Source organism: Dipteris shenzhenensis, chromosome 12 (assembly GCF_047967505.1).
Source record: "Dipteris shenzhenensis isolate YYH24624 ecotype China chromosome 12, Dip_SZ_1.0, whole genome shotgun sequence".
NCBI lineage: Eukaryota > Viridiplantae > Streptophyta > Polypodiopsida > Gleicheniales > Dipteridaceae > Dipteris > Dipteris shenzhenensis.
Window position 1 is genome coordinate 10433103 of NC_141607.1, and position 24740 is coordinate 10457842.

The 24740-nt window shown below is 42.2% G+C and overlaps 1 protein-coding gene across 1 annotated transcript in view; it reads right to left on the bottom strand.

The window, feature by feature from the left end:
• LOC147895798 (S-adenosyl-L-methionine-dependent methyltransferases superfamily protein) overlaps positions 1–24740 on the bottom strand; it is a 115325-nt gene that overhangs the window by 64291 nt on the left and 26294 nt on the right. The window contains exons 3-4 of the mRNA XM_087382417.1: positions 16997–17069; positions 16759–16871 (exon numbers count right to left, since the gene is read on the bottom strand). Coding sequence (XP_087238543.1) covers positions 16759–16871; positions 16997–17069 — 186 coding nt within the window. The remainder of the gene's footprint in view (positions 1–16758; positions 16872–16996; positions 17070–24740) is intronic.

The window sequence follows — 24740 nt, forward strand, 5'->3', positions numbered from 1 at the left end:
CTTGTTTTCTTGCACTCCCAAATGCACAAACAGACCTTACAGTTCTGCAATTTGTTGTTTGGTTCAAAACAGAGGTGATATTCAGTCATTTGGTGCTTGACTAATTAAGGTTTGACTGAGGGGAAGCTTCGATCGGAGCGATATTCAGTCATTGTTTGGACTGTTGTCGTAGGCATTTTGCTGCCCATATCTGAGTACACATGGTGGGCACTTTTCCCTCTTTGAGGTTTTCCCCCCTAACCACAGTGCAATCCCTAACTACGGTTATGGGATAGGATAGGGTTTTGTCACTTAGACAAAACCCCTCACTTCCTCTTTGTACTTACTTCATTTCAGTCCACTATTTAATACACTTACATTTGAACTTTGCACACTCTCACTCTTGCTCATTGCTCTCATTGTGCTCACATTTGGTATCAGAGCAGGACAAGCTCTTGGACCAGCTCCTCTTGCCCAAGCTCTCAGCTTTTACAGCTTGTGTGCAAGCCCACAGCTCGCGCTCACGTCCGTACAACTCTACACCATCTCTGCATCCGTACAGCTCTGCATAGGCGCCCGTACAGCTCCTGCGCCATTTGTCTGTACAATCTCCATCACCAGCAAATCTACACCGCTGTACTGCCGTATGAATTTGTTGGCAGCCATACAGCTTGCATTCTGTACATCTGTACAGCTGCATCATCTCGCCATACTGTTGCAGGTCTGTACCAGTTGCCATACATCCGTACAATTGCGCTGCGCGCGATCTCTATTCCTACTGCATTAGCACTGTGCAGCCCATACTGGATTCCGTACACCATTTTGCACAGCACCTTTCCGTACTCAGTCCGTACATCTATCATACAGTCGATCGTACAGCCGACGTCATCTAACTGTACAGTCGTACAGTCCGTACTATACGGGCTGTTGTTGTTCTTCAGATCAGGGTGCCTTTACAGGGTACTCTAGAAAGGTGGTTGTTTGCAGAGCTTTCATTGCAGGTGAACATCGGAAGGAGTTTTTTCTCAGGCATTGGTGCAGAGAGCCATTGTTTGGCCTGCATTTTGGGAGCAAATTTGGGGCTTTTGTATTTGTTGCAGAGAATTGCACAAATTTGGGACTTTTAGTTCATTTGCCTCTTTCAGGTGCAATTTCTTACTTTCGGCATTCTGATGCAATTTGGCAGTTGAAAGACCATTTTGAAGCTTTGCAAGCAGTTTTGGACTCAATGTGAGTCAATTTGCAAACTTTTGTCACTTTTTGCAGATTTACTTTGCAGATTTTTGGGCATTTGCAGAGCATTGTGGTGCATTTCAAGCCTTTGATAGGCTGTGACGGTATTTGTCACTGTGGGCAGATTTTCTTTGGCGGACTTTGGTTGTGCATTTTACATCCCAGGAAGGGATTCTACTTGTTTAGTTTGCTGTGTTTTTTGATTTTATCTGGCAAAAATGACTCAGAACAACTCCAATGAGCTGTTTGGAGTCCTCATACACGAGGATAAGTTGGATGGCACCAACTACTCCTTGTGGAGTTTTATGGTTCGCAACATCTTGGTTGGCAAACATCTTTGGGACTATGTCAATGGAGATGAAGCAAGGCCAGATACAGTGGCTACACCTGTCACTCCTACAGCTGGAGGCAGGGGTAGAGGTCAAAATGCAGCACAAGTAGTTGGAGCTGCTGCTCTAGAAACTCCCACAGCAAAGCAGAAAAGATGGGATTCTAGGGATGCACAAGCTCTATCAATGATTTCTCTCTATATCAAGAGGTTCATTATACCTCACATTCGGTCATGCAAGACATCAAAGGCAGCTTAAAAGATATTAGAGAGTGTTTGCAGCAAGAAATGATGCCAGAGTTTCCTTTCTGAAGCGAGAGCTTTCTCATACACATATGGATGAGAGAGATTCCATGAATACTCACCTCACAAAGCTTCAGGACTTGAGGGAGAAACTGTTGAATATTGATGAAGTCATTCCAGATTCAGAGATGATAACCACCTGTCAATCCTACAGCTGGAGGCAGGGGTAGAGGTCAAAATGCAGCACAAGCAATCGGAGCAGCTGCTGCTCCAGTGGCTCCCACAGAAGAGCAGAAAAGATGGGATTCTAGGGATGCACAAGCTCTATCAGTGATTTCTCTTTCTGTCAAGAGGTTCATTATTTCTCACATTCGGTCATGCAAGACCTCAAAGCAACTTGGGAGATATTAGAGAGTATGTTTGGAGCAAGAAATGATGCCAAAGTTTCCTTCCTGAAGAGAGAGCTATCTCATACGCATATGGATGAGGGAGATTCCATGAATGCTCACCTCATAAAGCTTCAGGATTTGAGGGAGCAGTTGCTGAATATTGATGAAGTTATTCCAGATTCAGAGATGATTACCACCACTTTGAATTCTCTCCTGAGTCCTATCTTGGTTTCCAAACCTCGCTGAATTTGTCATCGAGGGGGGGGCAACAATACTCTCTCTTTTCACGAGTTGGTAGGACTTCTGTTGCAGGAAGAGTGGCAACACAGGCTGGCGAGCATGCCATGCTTTCTAAGTTTAAGCCCAAGGGAAAAGGGCAGCAAAAGCAACATGCCAATCAGCCTGCACATCAGCATAAAGCTAAGGGTGATGCAGATAAGCCTAAAAAGAAGGGCATTTGTCACTACCGCAAGAAGCCAGGTCATTATATTGGTGAATGCAAGAAGCGCATAGCTAAAGAAAAGAAAAGGGATTCAAGTATGGCTGTGTCAGATGCATCAGCTCCTCATGCACATGATGGGGGAGATGTTATAGCCAACTTTGTGGAAGAGTACTATGCCTTTTTGTCTTGCATTTCAGATTTTTCAGTGGTTAGTTCAGATACTACAGCCACTATTGAGGATGATCCTTATGCTTTCTTGACTTGCAATTATGATCCTTCAAAGGATGCATGCTCTCTCAGTGTCGATGAGACACCGAATACTTGATATTTTGATAGTGGTGCTTCTGAGCACATCACTTCTAAGAAGAGCCTTTTTGCATCTCTGCATCCTCCACCTACTAAAAAGAAGATGACTTATGCAAATAATTCTTCTTATTCAGTGTATGGAGTGGGGGACATCATCCTTACATCCACTGATGGCACATATTTCAGAATTTCAGATGTTCTCTATGTGCCAGATATACATAAGAATTTGCTTTTAGTGTCCTCTCTCAATAGAGGAGGATTTCAGGTTATATTCGATGATGCTAAGTATGCAGTCAGAGACAAAGAGAATGACTATGCTTTGATGTTGTCTGGCACTTTGTACCAAGGTCTTTTTCAGCTTGATATATATGAGAAAAGATCCGATCTTGCACTTTCAGTGAGCACTCCCACTGCTGCGATACAGAATGCGGAGTTATGGCATGCTAGGTATGGGCACATGAGCTATGGCAGCTTAATGACACTTCAGAAGCATGCTATGGTTGATGCATTGCCTCCTTTGAAGTCACCTCCTCCTCATGCATGTGAGCGTTGCATCCTTGGCAAGATGCATAGATTTCCTTTTGAGAAGGATGGTGCAGTAAGAGCTACTCGAAAATTACAGCTCATACATAGTGATGTTTGTAGTCCCATGAGAACACCTGCTTTTGGTGGTTATCTTTATTATGTTACATTCATAGATGATTTCACCAATTATACTTGGGTCTATGGTCTTAAGGCAAAATCAGAAGTGTTTATGCATTTCAAACACTTTGTGACTATGGTCCAGAATGAGACAGGACTCAAGTTGCAGAGACTTCGCAGAGATAGAGGGGGGGAGTATATGTCTCATGAGTTTGAGGCATTTTTTAAGGAGAAAGACATCACGCATCAGCTTACAATGAGGCTTACACCTCAGCAAAATGGCAAAGCTGAGCGCAAGAATTGCACTCTTATGGAGATGGATAGATGCATGCTTACCAATAAAAAGTTACCTCACAGGTTTTGGCTTGAAGGCCTCATGCGTGCAAACTATGTTTTAAATCATGCTCCCACAAAGGCTTTGAAGAGAATCCCTCCCTATGAGGCATGGCATGGGAGAAAGCCTTCATTGGATCATTTCAGAGTTTTTGGTTGTGTTGCATATGCCCACCTCTGGAGTTTCAACATAAGTTGTCAGATAAGGCGCTTAAATGCATTTTTGTTGGGTATAGTGCACAAAGCAAAGGCTATCGTCTCTACAATCTTGCTTCACGCAAGATTTTTGTGAGTAGAGATTATATTTTCACAGAATTCAGCACATACACATGATGAATTTAATATTCCAGCTTCTTCAGATGATGTTTTTGAGGGGATGCTTCCTATAGCATTTGGTTTCCCACCTGAGGCTCATGCTGAAAATCAAAATTTACAGCAACCTCCTCCTGATCCACATGCTTGAATTCAGCCACAGGCTGATTTTGTACCTCTAGAGGGTGTGGAGATCAGGCAAGAGATTCAAGAGATACACGCAGCCAAAACAGTCCCGAATTGGTTGCTACAGACTCTCAAGGAGAGTAGGCTTGAGGCCCCATTGCCTGGCAGGACTCATAGTACAGTAAGGCATGCATGGGGGGCTCTTTCAGTTGAGACAGCTTATGCAGGGACTCTTCTTGATGATGAAGAACCTGACTCTTTTGAAGAAGCAAAGGATAATGTGCATTGGATGCATGCCATGCACAATGAATTGCAGTCCATAGAAAAATCAGACTTGGGATGTTGTGGATTTGCCACCAGGTAAGCATGCCATTGGTACCAAGTGGGTTTTCAAAGAAAAAAGGAAGCCAAATGGGTCCATTGATAGGTACAAGGCAAGGCTGGTTGCCAAAGGCTATGCACAAAAGAAGGGCACAGATTGGAGGAGACCTTTGCTCCTACATCCTGAATGACCACCATACGGTTAATTATTGTCATGGCTGTAAATTTTGTTTTGAATGTCCATCAGTTGGACATAAAAACAGCTTTCCTTAATGGGGACTTGCAGGAAGAGGTTTATGTCAAACAACTTCCTGGATTTGAACTTTCTGGCAATGCACTTCAGGTTTGCAAGCTAAACAAAGCTTTATATGGGCTGAAACAAGCTCCACGTGCATGGTATGCCAAGATTGATGCATTCACGGCAAGTAAGGGGTTACATAATAGTACCACAGAAAGCACCCTCTACATCAAGAAGGATGGAGGGGATATTTTGGTCATCATTCTTTATGTAGATGACATGCTGCTCACAGGGTCAAATGAGAAAATAATTACAGATTTAAAAGCTTAGTTGAAAGCTGAATTTGACATGACAGATTTGGGCATGTTAAATTTTTATTTGGGGATCCAATTTACACAAGACAAGTGTGGCATCGTTATGTCTCAATCCAAGTATGTGCAGAAGCTCTTGGATAGGTTCAACATGCATTATTGTAAGCCTATAGCCACTCCCATGGAGCCGGGACTGAAGCTTACTATGTATGATGCAGGTGAATCGGTGGATGTCACACTTTACAGTCAAGCTGTTGAATGCCTCATTTATTTGTGCAATACTAGGCCCGATATTCAGTATGCAGTATTAGATAAGGTATATGCACAGCCCAAAGACAACACATTGGCAGGCTGTAAAACGCATCTTCCGTTATTTGCAAGGCACAAAGTCTTTTGGCTTGATGTTTCCCACGGGGGTGACTTGAAAATGCATGCTTACAGTGATTCAGATTGGGCTGGAGACTATGATACCACGCAGTCCACTAGTGGTAATTGTTTCTTTTTTGGCAAAGCTTGTATTTCTTGGTTGAGCAAGAAGCAATCTACAGTGGCTACTTCCTCATGTGAAGCTGAGTACAGGCAGCTTTCACAGCGACAGTTGAATGTGTTTGGCTACGTCATTTGTTCGCTGATCTTTGTCTCTTATTGGAGGGTCCTTCTCCAATTCTCACTGATAGTCACAGTGCTATAGCAGTGGCAAAGAATCTGGTGTTTCATGCTCGCATGAAGCACATTGAGGTTCATTATCATTATGTCAGAGAGAAGTTGCATGCAGGGGAGATCAGTATGATCTATGTATCAACACATGACAATGTTGCAGACATCTTCACCAAAGCACTTCCACGTGAGAAGTTTGAGGCATTTCGAACTGTCCTAAACTTATCTCCTTTTGGTGATTGATCACTACCTTGTACACCACATTGGCACTGCAAGGGGGTGTTAGAATTATTATTATATTCTAGGCAGTGGCCAATGTATTGTAATAAGTAGGTTAGGGACACTTTTCCCTCTTTGGGGTTTTTCCCCCTAACCACAGTCCAATCCCTAACTACGGTTAGTAGATAGGATAGGGTTTTGTCACTTAGGCAAAACCCCTCACTTTCTCTTTGTACTTACTTCATTTCAGTCCACTATTCAGAACACTTATGTTTGCACACTCTCACTCTTGCTCATTGCTCTCATTGTGCTCACAATTCTAAGTGTGCAACACAAATCCCAACAAGGGCATTTTGTGGGCTGTTTTGAGGTGCATCCTCTAGCCAAGTATTGGCTTTGAAAGTGGGCATATTTTTTGTTCTGCAAGGTGTTCGCAATAAGTGAATTTCAACAGAGTTTGTTATCCTTAGTGCATTTGTTCAAAATGGCTCAAAATTTGAATAATATCTTTGGTATGCTTGCATAAGAGGATAAGTTGCATGGCACCAACTGTTCTCTCTACAATTTTATGGGCAGAAATCTTTTGGATGCCAAGGGACTTTAATATTGTGACAAGCGATGAAGCCCGTCTCGGTCCCATTGCACCAAGCACTCCTCTACAGCAAGGGGAGGTTGCGTGGTCGAGCATGACTTTCAAGCTTTCAATCTCAATTTTCAAGTTTCAACTTTAGATAAATCAATCTTTATGGATTCAAAAGCATATGGACTCTAGAATCCACATATACTAACATTGAATCATTGAAAAAACGTAAAAAAAACAGATTAAGGCGAAACACCATTTCCTTCAAAGCGTTTCGCCCTATTTCAAAATGTATCATGACGAAATGTTTCGTCATGTTTCAATAGGACAGCGCAAGCACCTGCAGATGTCACTCCTGAGAGAAGAGATGGGATAATCCAGATGCACAAGGCTTATTCAATTTCCGTGAAAAGGTCTACTACACCTCATAATCTGCCTTGCCAGACTTCGAAGCGTGTCTGGGATGTTTTGGAAGCTACGTATCAAGCTCATAGTCTCCTTTTCGCACCAAGAAACGTTATTCGGTACACATGGATAAAGAAAATTCTATGGCACACAATATCATAGAAATTCAGGATTTGCATTCTACTACTTTGAACTCCTTATCTTGCATACATCGCTAAACTAATCTATCAGGGGAATCAAAATCCTCTCACAGATGTTAGCGGGACACTTATTGAAGGAACAATAGATGCGATGGAATAGGTCAACAAATACACATAGTCGATGCTACGAAAGATGAGGGAAAGGAAAATATCAACCCAAATGTTACGAGGATGTGAATTCTAACGTAATTGAATTTACCTATGAATACCTTGGACCTTGGTGGCACAAGAATTCCCAGAGTCTTGATACGTGTATCAGGCTCGCGGAATTAATCCCATGCGAATTTTGCACGTGTTGGTGTAATAATTGTGCCTTGAGGTAGTTTTATGGTGATCCACAAAAGTGGTAAAAATCCATTTGCTATTTTTAGCTTAAAATCAGCCAATTGTGTCCACGGGCCAAAAACAGCCCAATTCAGGTGCAAACTAGGGCCAAACCAGGTCAGTTGCTAGCAGACAAGCATCTAGGAGAGATTACACCCACTTTGGTGCAAGAAGGAGGCTGCCAAAGCAAATTGTGATTTGTTTTCTATTGTTTCCAGGCTGGTCCGGGGCAGATCTGCCCAGGGCGAGTTGATTCTGGGGACTTGCAGGCAGTTCTGAAGAAGGTTTTTGCAGGGAGATTGCATGTAGGGCTGAATCCTGCTGATTCCAATGCCAAGGAAGGGAGGCGATTTCACCAAGAGGGGATTTATGCTATTTCGGGAAAACAGGGTGAGTTTCATCTAGAGGCGTTAAAAGCTGATTTCCTGGTCTGGTAGCAAGGCGACTTGGCTCTAGGGCTGCGCAGGTGCTCTTGGAGTGTGCCACATCAGAGGCGAATCGATCTGTGGCAGTTACGGGCTGTTCCGGAGCTCCTACAGGCTGGACGAGTTGTTTTTTGGGCCTCCCAAGCTATATTTTTGCTGGCTGGTCTGTCTTTTGCTGATCTCTAACAGAGACTAGGCTGAGGATGCCATGGTTGATCTGTTGCTGAGAAGTTGAAGGCTGGTCGTTGATATTTTGGGCTGATCCCAAGCTGGATTTGCCTTCCAAGTGGTTGTGCGGTGAGATTACTCGCAATTGGTCAGCTAGTGTGCCTTGTTGTGCATTGCAATCCACTGGTTGTTAGTCGAGGGGCACCATAACAGCCCAGGGCTGAGTGCTGGCCTTGCTTTCCACGGGATTGATGCCGTAACAGCTAGGTAGGGATGAGATTGTTGGGTGATTTCCACTCTAAGAGCTGAAGGCAAGTTGTCAGAAGGGTTTTGCATGGGGATTGGATGCCTTTATGGTTTAAATTGGCTAAGTTTGCTGGAAGCAGATTATGCTGTTATCTGGATGCCTACAGGGCTTGTTGTAATTTGTTTTCAATGAAATAAATAATAAAGAAATACCGCAAGGGGCGCCAACTAATTTGGTGCACATCGGTGTATTGTGTCTTCAAGTAGGAGCATTCTAGCTCCCTTGTGTTTTGTTTTTTATGTGGCCAGTGGGATAATATTTGCTAAGTTGTGATTTTACCGCCCTTATTTTATCATAGGCCGGTTGCATGGTTCCATTGCCACGATATCACCAACTTTTCTAAGAGGTGAGCCCATGGTCGTGTTGGAACTTGGGGAAGCAAGTATTACTGGCTGAGGTGTGCCCAATATGCTAAGTTCTGGGGATGCCATGCGAAACGCAGCAATGGGTAGTGATAAAGCCAGCCAAAATGTCTCTAATCCTGCTCTAATTCCTTTGTTAATGCCCCCTATGTATGATAATTTGACTCCAAAAGGGAAAGCTAAGGATTTCAAAGAGGGAGGCTCAGCTATAAATTTGAGACTTTTAACGGTGTACAGGAAAGATTGAAAGCTCTAACTTTCTTGCACCAATTTGATGCGGCCTATTTAGGAGGCAACTTTTCGGAGTCGTCTTAAGATTAGAAAAGGCTGCTACTTTCTTGAAAGGTAATGCATTACAATGGTGGACAAATCTTTTGTTGCAGAATAGTGCACCCACCTCTTGGATAGAGTTTGAACACGTATTTTCAGCTTCCTGGTTGACCACCACCTTCGAGGTTCATGTTATGATAGCCTGGCATAACTTAAACGCAGCCAGCTGCCATAATCTCGAGAAGTATAATAAGAAATTTTGGCAAGCATAGTTTCTTGTTAGTTCATATCGGCATGTACCACTGTTTGAGCAGATTGAGAAATATTGTTGTGGATTGCCTAAGGAGATCCGTGATTATTGCATGAAGACACGGGCCACAAATATGTCGCAGTTGATTGAAAATGCCACAACAGCTGATGCCTTATTGCTAGGGAAGTCCAGTGGATGGAAGGGGTCTAAGAAAGATGATGCAACAAAGTCTGACAAGACTAGAAAGCTTGTTAAGGCTAATTTTGTTGCAAGTAAAAGGGCAGGCAAGGGCAGTGGTCCAAAAATTAGGTGGATGAGTCCAAAGGAGAGACAAATCCTTAGGGATGCAAACAAACGCTTTCACTGTAAGGAAGAAGGGCATGTGGCTCATGATTGCCCTAACAGGAAAAGGAAAGAATCTAATGATCATAGAGATGACAAGGGTGATAAAAATGATCGAGGTAAAAAGCCGAAGCCTTCTATGGGGTTATTGCCCGATGTGATAAGTGAGAAGCCACAGGGAGAGGATACAGAGTTATGCCTTACTTGGGGTAAAGTGAGAGATCAAACAGCTCTGATCTTCTTTGAGGCCAGTGGCTAAAGCTAATTTCATCTCCCCTGAACTTGCAGCTAAGCTTGGAATTCGTGCGGAGGAGATGGGACCCTTGAGTGAAGCCGGAATGGCTAATCCCGAACCACTGCATGCTTTGCAGAAGAAGGAAACACCGTTTGTTTGGACTGAGAAGCAGAGTGCCTCTTTTGAGACACTAAAAGAAAAGCTCACTTCAGATCCAGTGCTTATTTTGCCCGATTTACGAAAGGCTTTTCACATTCAAGCAGATGCATGTGGCAAAAATGGTAATGGGGCGGTCTTGATGCAAGGAGGACAAGTTGTGACTTATGAAAGTCATATTTTACAGCCTCCTAAAAAGCATTTGCAGACTTATGAGAAAGAAATGTTGGCTGTAATTCATGCCATCTCTACTTTCAAGCATTATTTATTGGGAGCTGATTTTACAGTACAGAGTAATCATCAATCTTTGCTGTATTTCCTTACAAAGTCCAAGCTCTCGAAAAAGCATATGCAATGTGCAAATTTCTTGTCCATGTTCCATTTTCAGATTATTCACCTCGAGGGCGAGAAGAATATAGTTGCAAATGCTTTGTCCAGAAAGCCACAGGTATCTGCAGTTTCTATTCATTATCACGATGCATTGGATCCCATGAAGGGCCAGTATGCTAAGGAAGATTTTGCTCAGATTTTTTATCAGTTATCGGATCCGCAGCACCTAGACCATTATGCTCTTAAGGGTTTTTAATAATGTATGGCCGATTGTGTGGGACCAAGCAGTTGAGGCCCAAAGTGATCACAAAGAGTCATGTGCCACCATATGCAGGGCATAGGAGCATTGATGCCACAGTCAAAGCGGTAGAGCATTATTTTTATTCGTCTAGTTTGCGCCAAGATGTCGAAGAGTATGTCAGGCCATTCCATGGTCCTCTTCCATGGGATATGCTTGCTGAGGAACTGCCAGAGGTTGAAGAAATGGATGAGCTCCTAATTCCTGAACAGATCCTGCAGCAAAAGAAAAGAAAAGTTTGGGATAAAGTATCACGTCAATACTTGGTGAAATTCAAGACCTATCCTTCATTGCATGTGAAGTGGTTGGAGGAGGGGGAGCTGGCAAATGTACCCCAGGTTTTGCAGCTTTATCTCGAAGCTTTTCAACTTGAGCCAACCTTGGTCGAGGCTCCTTTAGGTTCAACGGGACGCACGTACAGAGTGTTTCCTGATACTCAAGAGGGGGGTAGTTCCTCCGCCTCCTTGTCATGGACAGGCCCAGATGTCTAGAATTAGCTTGGTGACACTATATGTTTCACCCGAGGTACTCAGCTGACAGTATATATGCCATGGGACTTCTCTGACCACTTGGATGTATTTTGCATTGATGTATGGTTTGGAATCCATGGCTCTACTAATCATATATACAATGTTGGTTTTGAAATGCATGTGAAAACTTGTGAATCTGATCAATTCTCTTGTTCATGCATTTCAGTAAATGGCAATCGAGGTCGATTGCCTTGTGTCAAGAGGGGGTATGTCACGAGGATGTGAATTCTAACGTAATTGAATTTATGCGTGAATACCTTGGACCTTGGTGGCACAGGAATTCTCAAAGTCTTGGTACGTGTATCAGGCGCGGGGAATTAATTCCTAGTGATCCCAAGCAAATTGTGCACGTGTTGGTGTAATAATTAAGCCTTGGGGCAGCTTTCTGGTGATCCAGAAGAGTGGAAAAATCTATTTGCTATTTTTAGCTTAAAATCAGCCAATTGTGTCCAGGGTCCAAAAATAGCCCAATTCAGGTACAAACTGGAGCCAAGCTAGGTCAGTTGCTAGCAGACAAGCATCTAGGAGAGATTGCACCCACTTTGGTGCAAGAAGGAGGCTGCCAGAGCAAATTGCGATTTGTTTTCTATTGTTTCCAGGTTGGTCCGGGGCGAATCTGGCCAGGGCGAGTTGATCTGGGGGGTTTGCATGCAGTTCTGAAGCAGGTTTTTGCATAGGCAATTTCATCTGGGGCTGGATTATGGCTGTTCCATGTGCCAGGAGGCAAGGTGATTGCATGCAGGGCTGAATCCTGCTGATTCTGGTGCCAGAGAAGGGAGGCGATTTCACCGGTTGCACCAAATATGATGCAACTCATAGTTCTGTGCATACTTCTAAACATGCTTGTGGTAAGGATAAAGGGATGCCGGAAAGACTAAGAAGAAAGAAACATGCCCATTGCCATTATTGCAAGAAGCCAGGTCATCACATCACTGAGTGCCCTAAGAGGACTGCAAAGGAGAGGAGAAAAGAGTTTGGTGTGGCTGTTTCACGGTCAGCCACTAATGCAGAAATTTTGAGATGCTAGGTCGAGATATGTGCCTAGCACACCTAGGATAATGTTTATTTTAGGTCTGATGTGTCATTAAATGTGTGCATGGCTAGAGGGATCCGATCCCTCGAACAGGATAAGAAGATATGTTGGCATGACACTTTCTTGCCAATAGGTCCACATGACAGCATGTCAAACAAGTCTTATCTGAACATGATGTGTCTAGATGCACCACTATCAAATTATCATGTGTTTGCCGTTTCATTGGTGGTGAATGTGCGTGATTCCCAAGAGGCATCATAACTCCAAGTGAAAATAGCTCTACAAGATTCGCTGAAGCATCATATTGGTTAGTACACAATGACCTCTAACTAATGTGTGTGAGTGATCAAGGTGCTGTCCAATACACTCACAGATTATTACACATCCACCTCACACATAAACTCTAATGCAAGCATCGTTGCCTAATGGACCAATGAACTATACAAAATTGATAGGATCCAAAGATGTGTTGGATTTCACGGTAATTCAAACAAGCAACTGAGCGGTGCCATATGTTATCCTGTAGCAAAACTATCTCACCTACAATTAGTATGTTGCCATTTGTTCTCCCATGATCAGTAAAATGCTGCAGCAAGAGGACTTTGGAAGGATTTACATAAACTGGGAGGTCCCATGCGTTTGACTCCAAAAAAACAAGCCGTAGGAAAGCTTGCTTCACAATTGTTCAACTCAATCTGTGATCTCCTAACCATTAAGCCCCGCAAATGCTAATACTAAAGTTGCTCAAAAGCTTTTTAAACATACAAACCAGCATTAAAGCATAAATAAAAGCACTTTAAAAAAATAGTCAATAGAGCGAGCGGGAAAAAGCGAGCAAGACCAAAAAAGCGAGCGAGAATTTGTTGAAGTGGTAGGAAAACTCAGCAAGCAAAGAAAGAATCTAAGTGTGCCAAAAAATAATTACTTGAAGTAGAAAGTAGTCAGAAGGAGGATTATGTGTCGCATTTCTTGAAATTGAGTAGTCCAAATTAAGGACTATTTTAACATGACCCCATTTGAGTTTGGCAATTACCCGAGAGGGGTCACTCACAACCATGTAACATAGCACTTTAGTGCACTAAGAAGTATTTTTTTAATGGGGGTACTTACATACGGTTTATGTGCATGAGGGCATTTACAATAGAAACTTAACGTAATTTATATATGTATATATATAAACACATACAAGAGAAAATGTGAAAATGCAAGAATAGGGGTAATTTTTAACACATGCTTGCTCACACATGCTAATGGGTTTATGAAGAGTGACCCCCTAGTGCAATTAAAAGGTAGAGAATGTTAAAATATGGCCTTTTTTTTTGCCAAAATAGAAATTGTCTTCTCACTCCCTATTCTGGGAAACCTTGCTTCAAATTTGGTGCAACCAATCAACTAAAAATTCATAAATTCATATTCTGATGCGCACAATTTTTTTAGATAATGCAAAAAGGCATGATATTCATCTAAATCATGCCTTGTCATCTGATTTGATATGTAATATCATGCCATTTGGATTTGACAATCAAAAGATGCAGGGATGTCAAAAACTCATCTTTTGGACCAAAACAACCAAAATTTGACAACTTGCAAAGATACAAGGATGTGAAAATGTCATCTTTTGGGCCAAAACAGGGAGCGCGTTATTTTGGCCCAAAAGATGATATTTTCACATCCCTGTATCTTTTGATTTACAAGTCCAAATGGGGTCATATTACATATCAAATCAAATGGCAAGGCATGATTTAGCTGATTATCATGCCTTTTTGCACCATCTAGTAAAATATCATGCACCAAAATATGAATTTGTGTTCAATTTGTTGCACTAGTTGGATTATTCGGATGTAAGAGTAAATCATTGGGAAGGGATGTTTTTACATCAACCAAGAAACATAGGTTTTGTTCCAAGAGTGAATAGAGTTAAAAAAGCTAAGCATTTACATATGCATGAAATGTAGATTAATCCATTCAAGGAGTCCTTGGAAATGCCCCACTTGTGTGGAATTTTGCATTAATGATCTCAATTACTATGGTGGGAAGAGAGAACTTGATCGCAGTAGGGTTTGTCTTTGATATACTAATGATGACTTGGCCCTGACTTAGCAATGAAAGATACAAACTCTCTTATGAGGAATGTGAAATTAGTGTTAAAGTTATATGCATATTTAACCTTTTAGAATTGAGGAAACATATGGACTTTTGAATAAATTATTATTTTTTGATACTCAAATAGAGGATTTATTGATCTTTTATTATTTTGTATCGCTCGTTTTTTTTTGCTCGCTTGCTTTTTGTCACTCGCTTTTTGGTAATCCTCCATTTAAAAGATGCACTAAAAGTTCAGACTCTCAAAAGCAGAGACAAGATGAGTGTGCACAACCTCCTTAAAAGTAACATTAAAAAGCACATCAAATAATCAAAAATCCTCAACAAAATGCTGGCACTCTGAACGACCACGATGTACATGCAAGTAGGGTCCTAAGGGTGCTTTATCCCTCCTCTATAAGATGGGCTTGCAGTCCAATCCCATTTCACCCATTCCTCCTTTTTCATGTTGACGGAGACTATAGGCCATTGACTTTTATAGAGAGAGCACAGGTTGAGAGAGCATGACTTGCACAATCTGCAACTTAACGAGTTTCAGGGTAGTATCTTATACTGGAAGAGATCTATGTTGTTCATTTATTGTTGGTCTCTAAAACTTGTTAGAAAGAGTTGTAAATTCTGGCTTCCACTTTCAGCATATGTGCATGGTGAATCTCTCACATGTAGTAGCGTCAAGTTCGTTCACCCTTGAAAGACTATGTGAACCTGTCATCAACGAGAGTGGGCGCCAGACATGACTCCACACAAAGCTCTCCAAACACGTCGCCATTCAAAGAAGGCTCTCTTGAGAGGTCACATGAAAACCAGCCATAAAGAGTACCATACAGATCTGTTCAAATACATCTGCTTGCTCTCCAGAAAAGAAAATTTGCAACTCTGCAAAGAGTGGACAGCAATCCCAAAGAAGTGGATCTGTTTTCGGACAGAAAAACAGCACCCAAACATAGAAGCAATTGCTGCAGTTATTTGCTCTATACATGAACATTGCAACCAGCATCATCAAAGAAGCAGCTTGTTTCATTGACACAGGTATTTCTGTTTTTTACATAACAGTGACACTTACAGCAAGCGAAGTCTGGCCTCTAGCAAGTATTTTCTCTTCCCATGTTTGGACAATATAAGCTACATCTCGAAGCATTCTGGAAATTCAAAGTCAAAAGCCTCACAACCTCATGGAATTTATGGAATGGCACATAGGCAAGTTTCATAAGCCTAGTGCTACCATGGTTGGTACAATGGTGACACCACCAGATCTAGCAGCAGGAGAAGAAGGTTATGAATACATTTGCAGTATTCATTCAAACAACCAAGAATAACTCAGCCTTCAGTCAGCCACAATACTCATGATGCCTGGACCATTCCCAAAAATTCATAAGAAACCCATAAAGAAGTTCCAAACCAAGATCAAGGTGATGCACGAAGTTGTCTTACATAAGTGAAGAGCTCAGCACAAAAATTTCGGCAAAACTTGTGCTCAACGAGCTTCCCACAGCTATCAGGGATTTGTCACAGCATTGACTACCAGTCAAAGGAGAAGTCCAAGCTATGTCTTTCGACGGTGAAATTAAAATTGGATTGAACAATAACATCGTTTGGAATTATGAAGCACACATCACATGCACATTGCAGTTGTGAATTGTAGCTGAATGAGATTGTCATGATTTGAAGATTACAGAGACCCTTCACAACTAGTGGGGCATGTGCATAGGTGGCTGAGCACCCTAGACTGGCCAGCAAAAGTGCATCTTGTGATTTGTCACATATGCTTTAGTTTCTGTAACTTACTGCAAACGGTGTCAGTACAAGCACCTCATTGGCTATATTTAGTTTTTCCAGACAAAGCTAGCAGCTTTTCTGGCAATTCCTCCTGCCGGCAACTATTAAAACAAGCGAAAGAACAAAGGAAGGAGGGAGTTTATAAGCAACTTTAAACAAAATTATGAGCTAGTGAGATTACTATGCTTTATGTTCTCATCAGTATCCAAGCATTAGCTGCCATCAATTCTGCCACATCATTAAAAGTTGAGCTCCACCAGCTACTTTTAATTACTAGGCATCACTGACCTGACAAAGCAAAGCTTGATAACAGCATAGAAATCTTATCAATCTATATGCAGGACTCCAGGATTTTATTAAAGTTTACTCCAGATTTTGAAAAAGAATCCACAAACACTACAAGCTTCAACAGGAGGTCGCATCAATGATACAAGGACCCACTCTTCATCATCAGGGTAGACGTATGGCTTACGCCCTACAGTACATCACATACTTCATATCAATTTGTAGAAAACTTAAAGACAAGCACGCCATTGTGCATAATCCCCTATTCCGGCACATTGAGATGTATTGAAGGTATTCCACCTTGTAAGTGTTTGATTTTTGCGCAACTGCATTCGAGAAAAATTCAGATGCCAAGCTAGCTTTCCAGGATACCAAGAAAGTGGTCTCAGCAGCTCCACCACTTCCCCATCAATCTGCAAATCAAAAACAGAAATATCCAGCACAGTGTCGAACAAGACTTTCTATCAGTGTCCTTGTATACTTAAATGTATACCTTTCAACCAAATAAAAATTTATCAGTAGATTGAAAGATACGCGCCTCATTATCCTTTCTTAAATCTTCCATAAACTCATGCTGTATCTGAGTTCCAATTTCTTTTGCAAATTGGCCACTGCATGCAACGCAATACAAGAACATGTTAGTTCCAAATTTTAGAAAAGGATTCTGATTTGTCAGTTGTCGACAATAATCACTATTCTTCATACCAGACAGACTCTGAGAGGCAGACTGCATGACAGGCAGCACGTTTTGTTGGTCAGCGCCTCATGGATAGCTTATCTGTATTACATTTTTCTAATGGACGGTTTTTATCTTTTTGGGAAAAAAAAGAATGCAGGGGAAGGGTTGAAAGAGGCTTGGAAACGTAAGTTTTGATTAACAAAGTTGCAGTTGAGAGAGCTAGCACCCAGGAGGAGTTTTTGTCATTGTCAGGTAGAGCTATAATGTCTTTTGAGTTGGCATTGCCAGTGTGCTACTTCCGTTCATTTTTGTGAAGAAACCTTGAACTCACTTGTCTAGAGGGGGTTGCATTGCTCAACCTCTAAATTAGATTATCGATCGTATTGTTGCATGTCTTGAGGGGTATGATTTCAACAAATGCTCATCTTTATCAGTACTACTTTTCATGGCGGATATAGAAAGAGATCATTTCTCTCTGTTGGATATTGCCCAGCACTGTATTCTGTTATGAAGGTGTATATTTTGTTAGCTGAACAATTGCTGTCTCACTGAAAGTTTTAGTGCACTCCCTAGGTATCCTAGAAGCAGGGTAGAGGAGTATACAACCTGGGGATGCCTTGATCCATGAAGATGTAAACAATACCTGCAAGCCATGCCTTGCAGCAGAAAGACTCCAGCCTTTGGCAGTCTTCTCTGTACCCCGCTCCCAAATAGCACACGAGATTATAGATGATACCTTCCACTACAGTATTTTGGGAGCCACGCCCTATTGCTAAATGATGTATCACGGGGACAAACCCATCCCCCTTGAAAATCTTAATTTGAAAAGACCAAAGTTGGCTTCAAATTTTTGTGACTAACTAAAGGGGTATAAGAAGGCTTCAAAACACACTCTTTGGGAGCATAGTTACAAGCAAACATTTCTATGCTGGCCCTTAATGAAACAAAACCAGGCATAGTGAAAAATCCACAGTGTTTTCAGATTCATACAATCTTTCCCTTACTGCCTGGTGATTAAATTCAAACATCAGACAAGCAGTGTTAGAAATCAACCAACAGAGGGTACACACAGCGGAAGACTGATAGAATAGCCCAGGAGCTACACAGTGTGTGTGGTGTGTGGAATCACAAACTTCTTAACTCTATGTGCTTCACATAGATGTGCAGACTAGTAAATAGACAATGATCCAGCTCAATATAGAAACCACCAAAACAATATATTTCCATCCAAAGCTATGGACACAATACAAAAGAGATAGATCCAAGGATGTGGTCCTCTGATCTTACCACAAGGTACTTCTACTATCTGCAGGATATCTCTAGATCACTAAGCCCGCATGCTCCACCTCAAGGGTATGTAGACTCTGCGTCCAAAGAGCGTCCAAAGACCTCAGCACCTTGCTGCAGCCTGCCCTAGAAGACAGCCTAGGCTCCAGCCCTAGATGAGCTCAGGCTGCAGCAACTCTTGGACTCCTCTGCCTCCTGGATGTAGGCCTGAGGGTGTGTGTACTGCTGCTCCCAGATTCGCTGGCCTGCAGGATGATGAAATGCCAGCCCTGCCATCTTTCCTGTCCATCTGCTCCCTCGATATAGCCTTTGAGGCTCCCGCTGGATCTCCTTATGTGCTGCCCACATGGCAGCCTTGCTGCTGTCCATGTGGCAGCCACTTGTTCCTTTTTTTTCTGGGCCTATCCTGCCACAGATGGGGAGGTCACCTTTCCAGCAAGCAGAAACAAACAAGGCAAAAGTGAGAACAACAGCAAGGGACATTCATGGGATAGTGCATAGATGCCGGCATAGAGTTGCAAGATGCAATCGAAAGCCTCCAGATTGAAGTGTGTAGCTGTTACGTGCAACGTCGACAACCGTGAAGGCAGCAAAGTGGGAGTGAAGAAATGCATACCATCGACCTTGCAATGAAGCATTACTCATAGCCTAGATCAATGTAGACAGGCGACATTGCTTTGAATGCAGCCATGCTGTGAACTGTCCAGTCAGAGATTGACATGTGGCAGTGAATCAATGACATTTTCTGATTCAGATAGTATTTTTCTATACAGTGGGCCAGTCAGTGCTCTAAATCTCACACAGCACTCCTAAACAGTGTTCTAAGTTCTGCACAGTGTTTCTAAAAACTTGGTTTAAGCAATCTGCAAATAGTGCTGCTACAGAGCATCTGACAGTAAGTTGTACCCAAACCGAGTTTAAATTACTATTCAACTTTTTACTTCAGCATTGATTTGGGGTTATTAGGATGCCTCCAAAGAGATCTGGAAATCAATTTAAGAGGAATCACCATTCCAAAGGATGATTTGGTGTTGGATTCTTCAACAGTGGGCATTGGCTCCAGTGAGGGAGCCCAAGATAAGGGCACTGAAATGGTGGAAATCCTTCGCAGTTGCAGATAGGAGCTAACTGATGGTACTTCCAATGCCCAAGCATCTCACGCCCATGAGCAAAACACTAATGGGTATATGGATCCTATATTACAGGCCCTTAAGGAGATGACTGTGGAGATTAAAGCTAATGGTATAAGGATGCAGAATTCCTTTGCTACAGTGAACAGGAAGTTGGAACAGCTCACAAGGAGTCAGATTCATGAGGAAAAGAAGCCTATGGAGCAGGCCCTAGAGGGTGACTCAGATTCTAAAAAGGATTTCTTGGTTGAGCCTATTGTAGACCTCATGGTTTCATGGCATCAGCAAGGAAGAGTCAAGACCTATCATTTTAATTGGGAAACAGCTCACAAGAAAGAAAGAAAGAAAGTCTATTAATGTCCACGGGAGACCAACAGGTCTATGGGACAGCGAAAACCGTCTAGTACAGCTGCTTTAGGGAGGGCACATGGCAGCTCCCAAGGAGTGCAAAAGCAACCCCAATTATTTAGAATACCTGCATCATAGTCTGAAGAAGTAATCAGCCATACATCAGTTTAAGACTGAGAGTCTTTTGGTTTTGATTTAAACTCTTTGATTAGTGCTATGCCTTCATGATAAACTGCCCATTTTCCACCCTGCCTAGCAGCCCTAACTTTAGCTAATTCCGTTGCCTTGTTCTTCAATTGAGCTCATGTAAGTTCCTCAGCTATCCATATCTTAGTCCCTTTCAACTTGTAAGATTGTCGAAGAAGCTTGATCCGTAAATCTCGCGACTTGAGTGTAAGAATAGCATGTCCTTTGGAATGCCAGATATTAGTTGCCCCGTCATCATCATCATCATTATCATCATCAACCTTCCATTCAATATTAGAAATGGCAGCTTTGACATGTGCTAAAGTCTCATTGAAAGAGTCATCATCTTTGAACCATCCTTCAGGGAGCCCCCCCACTCTAATCTTCAATGCATTATCACGTCTGGCCTCGTGTTCCTTGATCTCTTCTTGGATATCAGTCTTGTTTGCCTTTGTGTCAAACTCCTCAATCACTTCTTTCTTGATTGATTGTACTTCAATATGGACCATATCTTTGACTATAGAGACTAGTTGAGGAGTAGGAGGAGAATTCTTACATGAGTCCACAACCTTAGCAATTACTGCCTGCTTGCCAAGTCCCTCTAGAACTTGAAGTCGAGCTTTTACTTCTGCCAGCTCAAGCCTTAACTCTCTGACTGCTTGCTGCAAATAATAAATCTGTTCATGTTGTCCAATGATAGGTCGTTTGGACCCTTATTGCTGGTAATTGTGTGCATATGGAGATGGTGTCATGGCTGCAATTGTAGAGTACCGAGTCCCGATAGTTGAGGTTGATGGAGTTGACGGGGATTTGGAGGAGACGGTAGGCCAATCCATTTTGGCTATTTCTTAGAACTCCCTAGCTGAACCTAACCCCCAAGTTGGGCTGGGAGCCACTAAAGAGTAATGCCCCCAAGAGTGCCAGCCCTGAGGCAGATAGCCTCTATCAAAGGTTTAATGAATACAAGACCTTACCTGCTGATCTCAGGCCAGTCATGCCATTTCATCAATATATTCAGTCTATTAAAGTTGCTGAACATAGGGGACCTACTCAAGACAAGGATGTCAAGGATACGATTGTTTTATCTACGTTCAAGGGTGATACTTACACCCCTAGTGAATAGGAGGAATGGGAATGGCTGAGTAAAATGGAAGACTATTTTCTGCTCTATCCTAGAAGTGATCAAAGTAAGATAAAAGTTGCTGTCCTACACTTGGAGATTATGCTCATTCCTGGTGGAGAAACCTTCAACATGAGGGAATCACTATTCACTCTTGGGAGGAATTTAAGGACCAAATGTTTCAGACATTTGTATCTTCTATTGCTAGAGACAAACTTGTTTGTGAATGGTGTGATCTATCTCAGCAAGGCTCTGTAAGGAACTATATTAAAAAGTTTTGGAAATTATCCTTGTTTGTCCATGATATTGATGAAAGAAGAAGGCTACTTAAATTCATCTATGGACTCCATCCCAGCATAGCTACTGATGTGACAGCCCTCAATCCTAGCACTCTTAAAGAGGCAATGAGATTGGCAGAACTCTATGAGCCTAAGTATAGCTTGAAGGAGAACGGATTGGGCATTGGGCACATGGACAGTAGACCTATCATCAGCAAGGGTAACCTCCCATTGGTTCCAAAGCAAGTGTTACCTGCTACAGCAGGCACTCCCATTCCTAGGTATCCCACTGTTTTTGGCAGCAATGTGGGTAATGTCAAACCTTTCAGGTCTGGAGATGCAAATGCCTCGAGGACTTGAAGGACAAGAAGGATAGAATTGTCTCAAGCTATTATTAAAAACACAAAGACAAAAAATTTATGCCACCTTTATGGAGAGAATTGGACTCCAGATCATAGGAATGTGTGTAAGGCCAAGGCAAGAGCTAAATTGAGTATGATAGTAGAGATTGAAGATGATCCTACTTCAAAAAACCCTACTGCAGAGGTTAAATTTCATGATTGTTAAGGTGATGGTCATGGAGATGATGATATTTGTCATGATTCCAAAAAGGGGACTTCTTTCCCATTTGACCCAGGTGGTTCTACCTTCGGAAACACCCAGATAAGTGGTGACTGGTAGCCTAATTGCCCAAGAGCACATAAATCATGGAATGTGGAAATTCTTGATGATTACATGGAGAATGATACAGATCCTGAGGGCAACTCTTGTGTGGATGATAAAAATCTGTTCTGGGACACCCAATCTGAGACCTATTGCATATCTCTTGTTCTGGGACACCCAATCTGAGACCTATTGCATATCTCTAGAGGCATGTATGGGTTCCCAAAGCGCCCAAACACTCAAGCTGAAAGGGGCCATCAATGGCAGACCAGAGAGCCAGATGTACAAAGGCTTTGGAGAACTCCCAAGTTCACCCTTCTCAGACTATGGCTAGTATCTGGGCAGATACTATACACACTTTGATGGCCATTTGGGCGAACATACAGGGAACCTCCAGGACTGCTACAGCTAGGAGGGTTGCTTTTCTTAGAGTCTGGAAGAATTGTCCTTTCTTCTTTGACTCTCCTTCAAGGATGAGGTGGCATTTTCAGCCGCCACCTGGGACTTTTGTTTGCTCATTCTGAGCTATTTTTTTCTCATGCTTGACATGATGTACTCCCGCACTTGAGCTTGCTCTGCGGTTTTTATTCATACTTAATTAAGTACTTTTCTTGAAAAAAAAAAAATCAATGGCAGACCAGTTCACATATTGGTTGGTTGATAGTAGGAGCACCCACAATTTCATTAACTCTAAGTCTGTCCTCTCAGCCTAGACTACACCCCACACAGATTGAATCTGGTCTGCAAGTTCAAATTGCCAATGAGGAGCACTCCATTAGTAGATATTGCTGTCAGGCCACCCAAATTCAGGTGTCCCCAGATTATATCTTCCAAAGAAACTTGTTTGCTTTGGATATGGGGCCCATAGACATTGTACTTGGATGTGAAGCTCTTGGAAAGATTACTATGGATTTCAATCACATGCTTATGAGGTTCTTCCACATATGTAAGGAGGTACTTTTGAAGGGTCATGAACCCCCCAAGTTGATTGTTATCTCTTCTAGGAAGCTGGCAACGGAACTCAGAAATGTGTGCGCAGTAAGTTCAGCGTGGAAGCTGTTCATACATAATCCAAAACGTAAAAATGAATCATTACATGAGCTCTTAGGCTCCCTTTCTTGGCAACAAGCCACTTGTCAAATTCTACATTACTTTCCTAATTACATGCCACTAAGGGCAACTCTGGAGTCTTCGAAGCACTTGGTCACGCGAACCGCCTCCTAGACTCTTGTTAGGCTCCATTGCGCTTAGGAAAATCACTCTTCCTAGTACCTGCAACAATTAATTAAAGTGCACCATCATGGCACCCATTAATTGTTAGCGCTTTGCATGCAAATAACACACTGTGGACTAATTCTAGTGACGGTGGGCATCCCCACTGAACAAATGTGCACACATAACAAATATAAAAATATATATTTATTTTCTGGTTGACCGAAGCCAACACCCTTGATCATAATTAAGGGGCTTTGACCAAGGGTGGAGGCGCCTTAATTATAGTCAAGTCTCTCCAACCGAAGTTGGCACATCTTGGTTAACCGTAGTTAACCCTCTTGGTGCATGCCAAGTCTCGTTGACCGAAGTCAATACTCTCTGACCGTAGTCAGCTCTGTGGTTCTCCTGTTAACCGCAGTTAACCCTCTTGGTAATGAACCAAGTCTCCTCGACTGAAGTCAGGTTTACTTGACCAGAGTCAAGTATCTTTGACCGTAGTCAATTCTATGACCATTAAAAGAACTCTTTGACCATAATTAACACATATAAACAGTTGACCTCAACTGAAAAGCTTTCTTGTAAACATCCAAAAGCTGTGGATGATCGAACAACATGTCTTCATCCATCCACTTGGCATCTAATGCCGTATAATTCTTGAATTTTACAAGATACCTGTAAAACTCCTTGCCCTGAGAGCCTTTGCGTACAGTATGGTACACAATCTGCTCTGGCTGAAGGACCTCCTCCAGCTCATCCACTTCTGGTGGATCCTCTGATAGTGGCTCTGTAGGCTCTGGCCCTGGAATTTCTTTAGAAGACTCACATGAAATGCATTGTGAATCCTCCAATGCTCTGGCAATGCCAACATGTATGCAACCTCATTTATTCTTTCTGTAACCCTGAAAAGGCCATAATATCTGGAAGATAACTTTGCATACACTTTCTGTTTGCCTTTAAACTTGCGGAGCCTAGCTTTCTCGAACTTTAAAAGTACCCAATCCCCTTCCTTGAGATTTAACTGTCTCCTATGCTTATCTCCAACTCTATTATGCTTCTCTTGAGACCTTTCAATTGCTGTCCGAACTTGGCTATAAGCTGTCTGGAGGTCTCTCACAAACTGATCAACTGCAAATATTTCATCCTTCGTCCTCAGGATAGGTGGCAAAATCACCTTCCCATAAATGACCTCAAAGGAAGCTTTCCTTGTAGAGCTGTGTACTGTATTATTGTAAGCAAACTCTACCAATAATAGATACTTTTCCCAGTCTGAACCTTGGTCACCCACGTAGCATTTCAGCATATCCAATGCTGTAAAATTTGCTACTTCACTTTAACCATCTGTCTAGGGATGGAAAGAAGAAGAAAAATTCAGATTC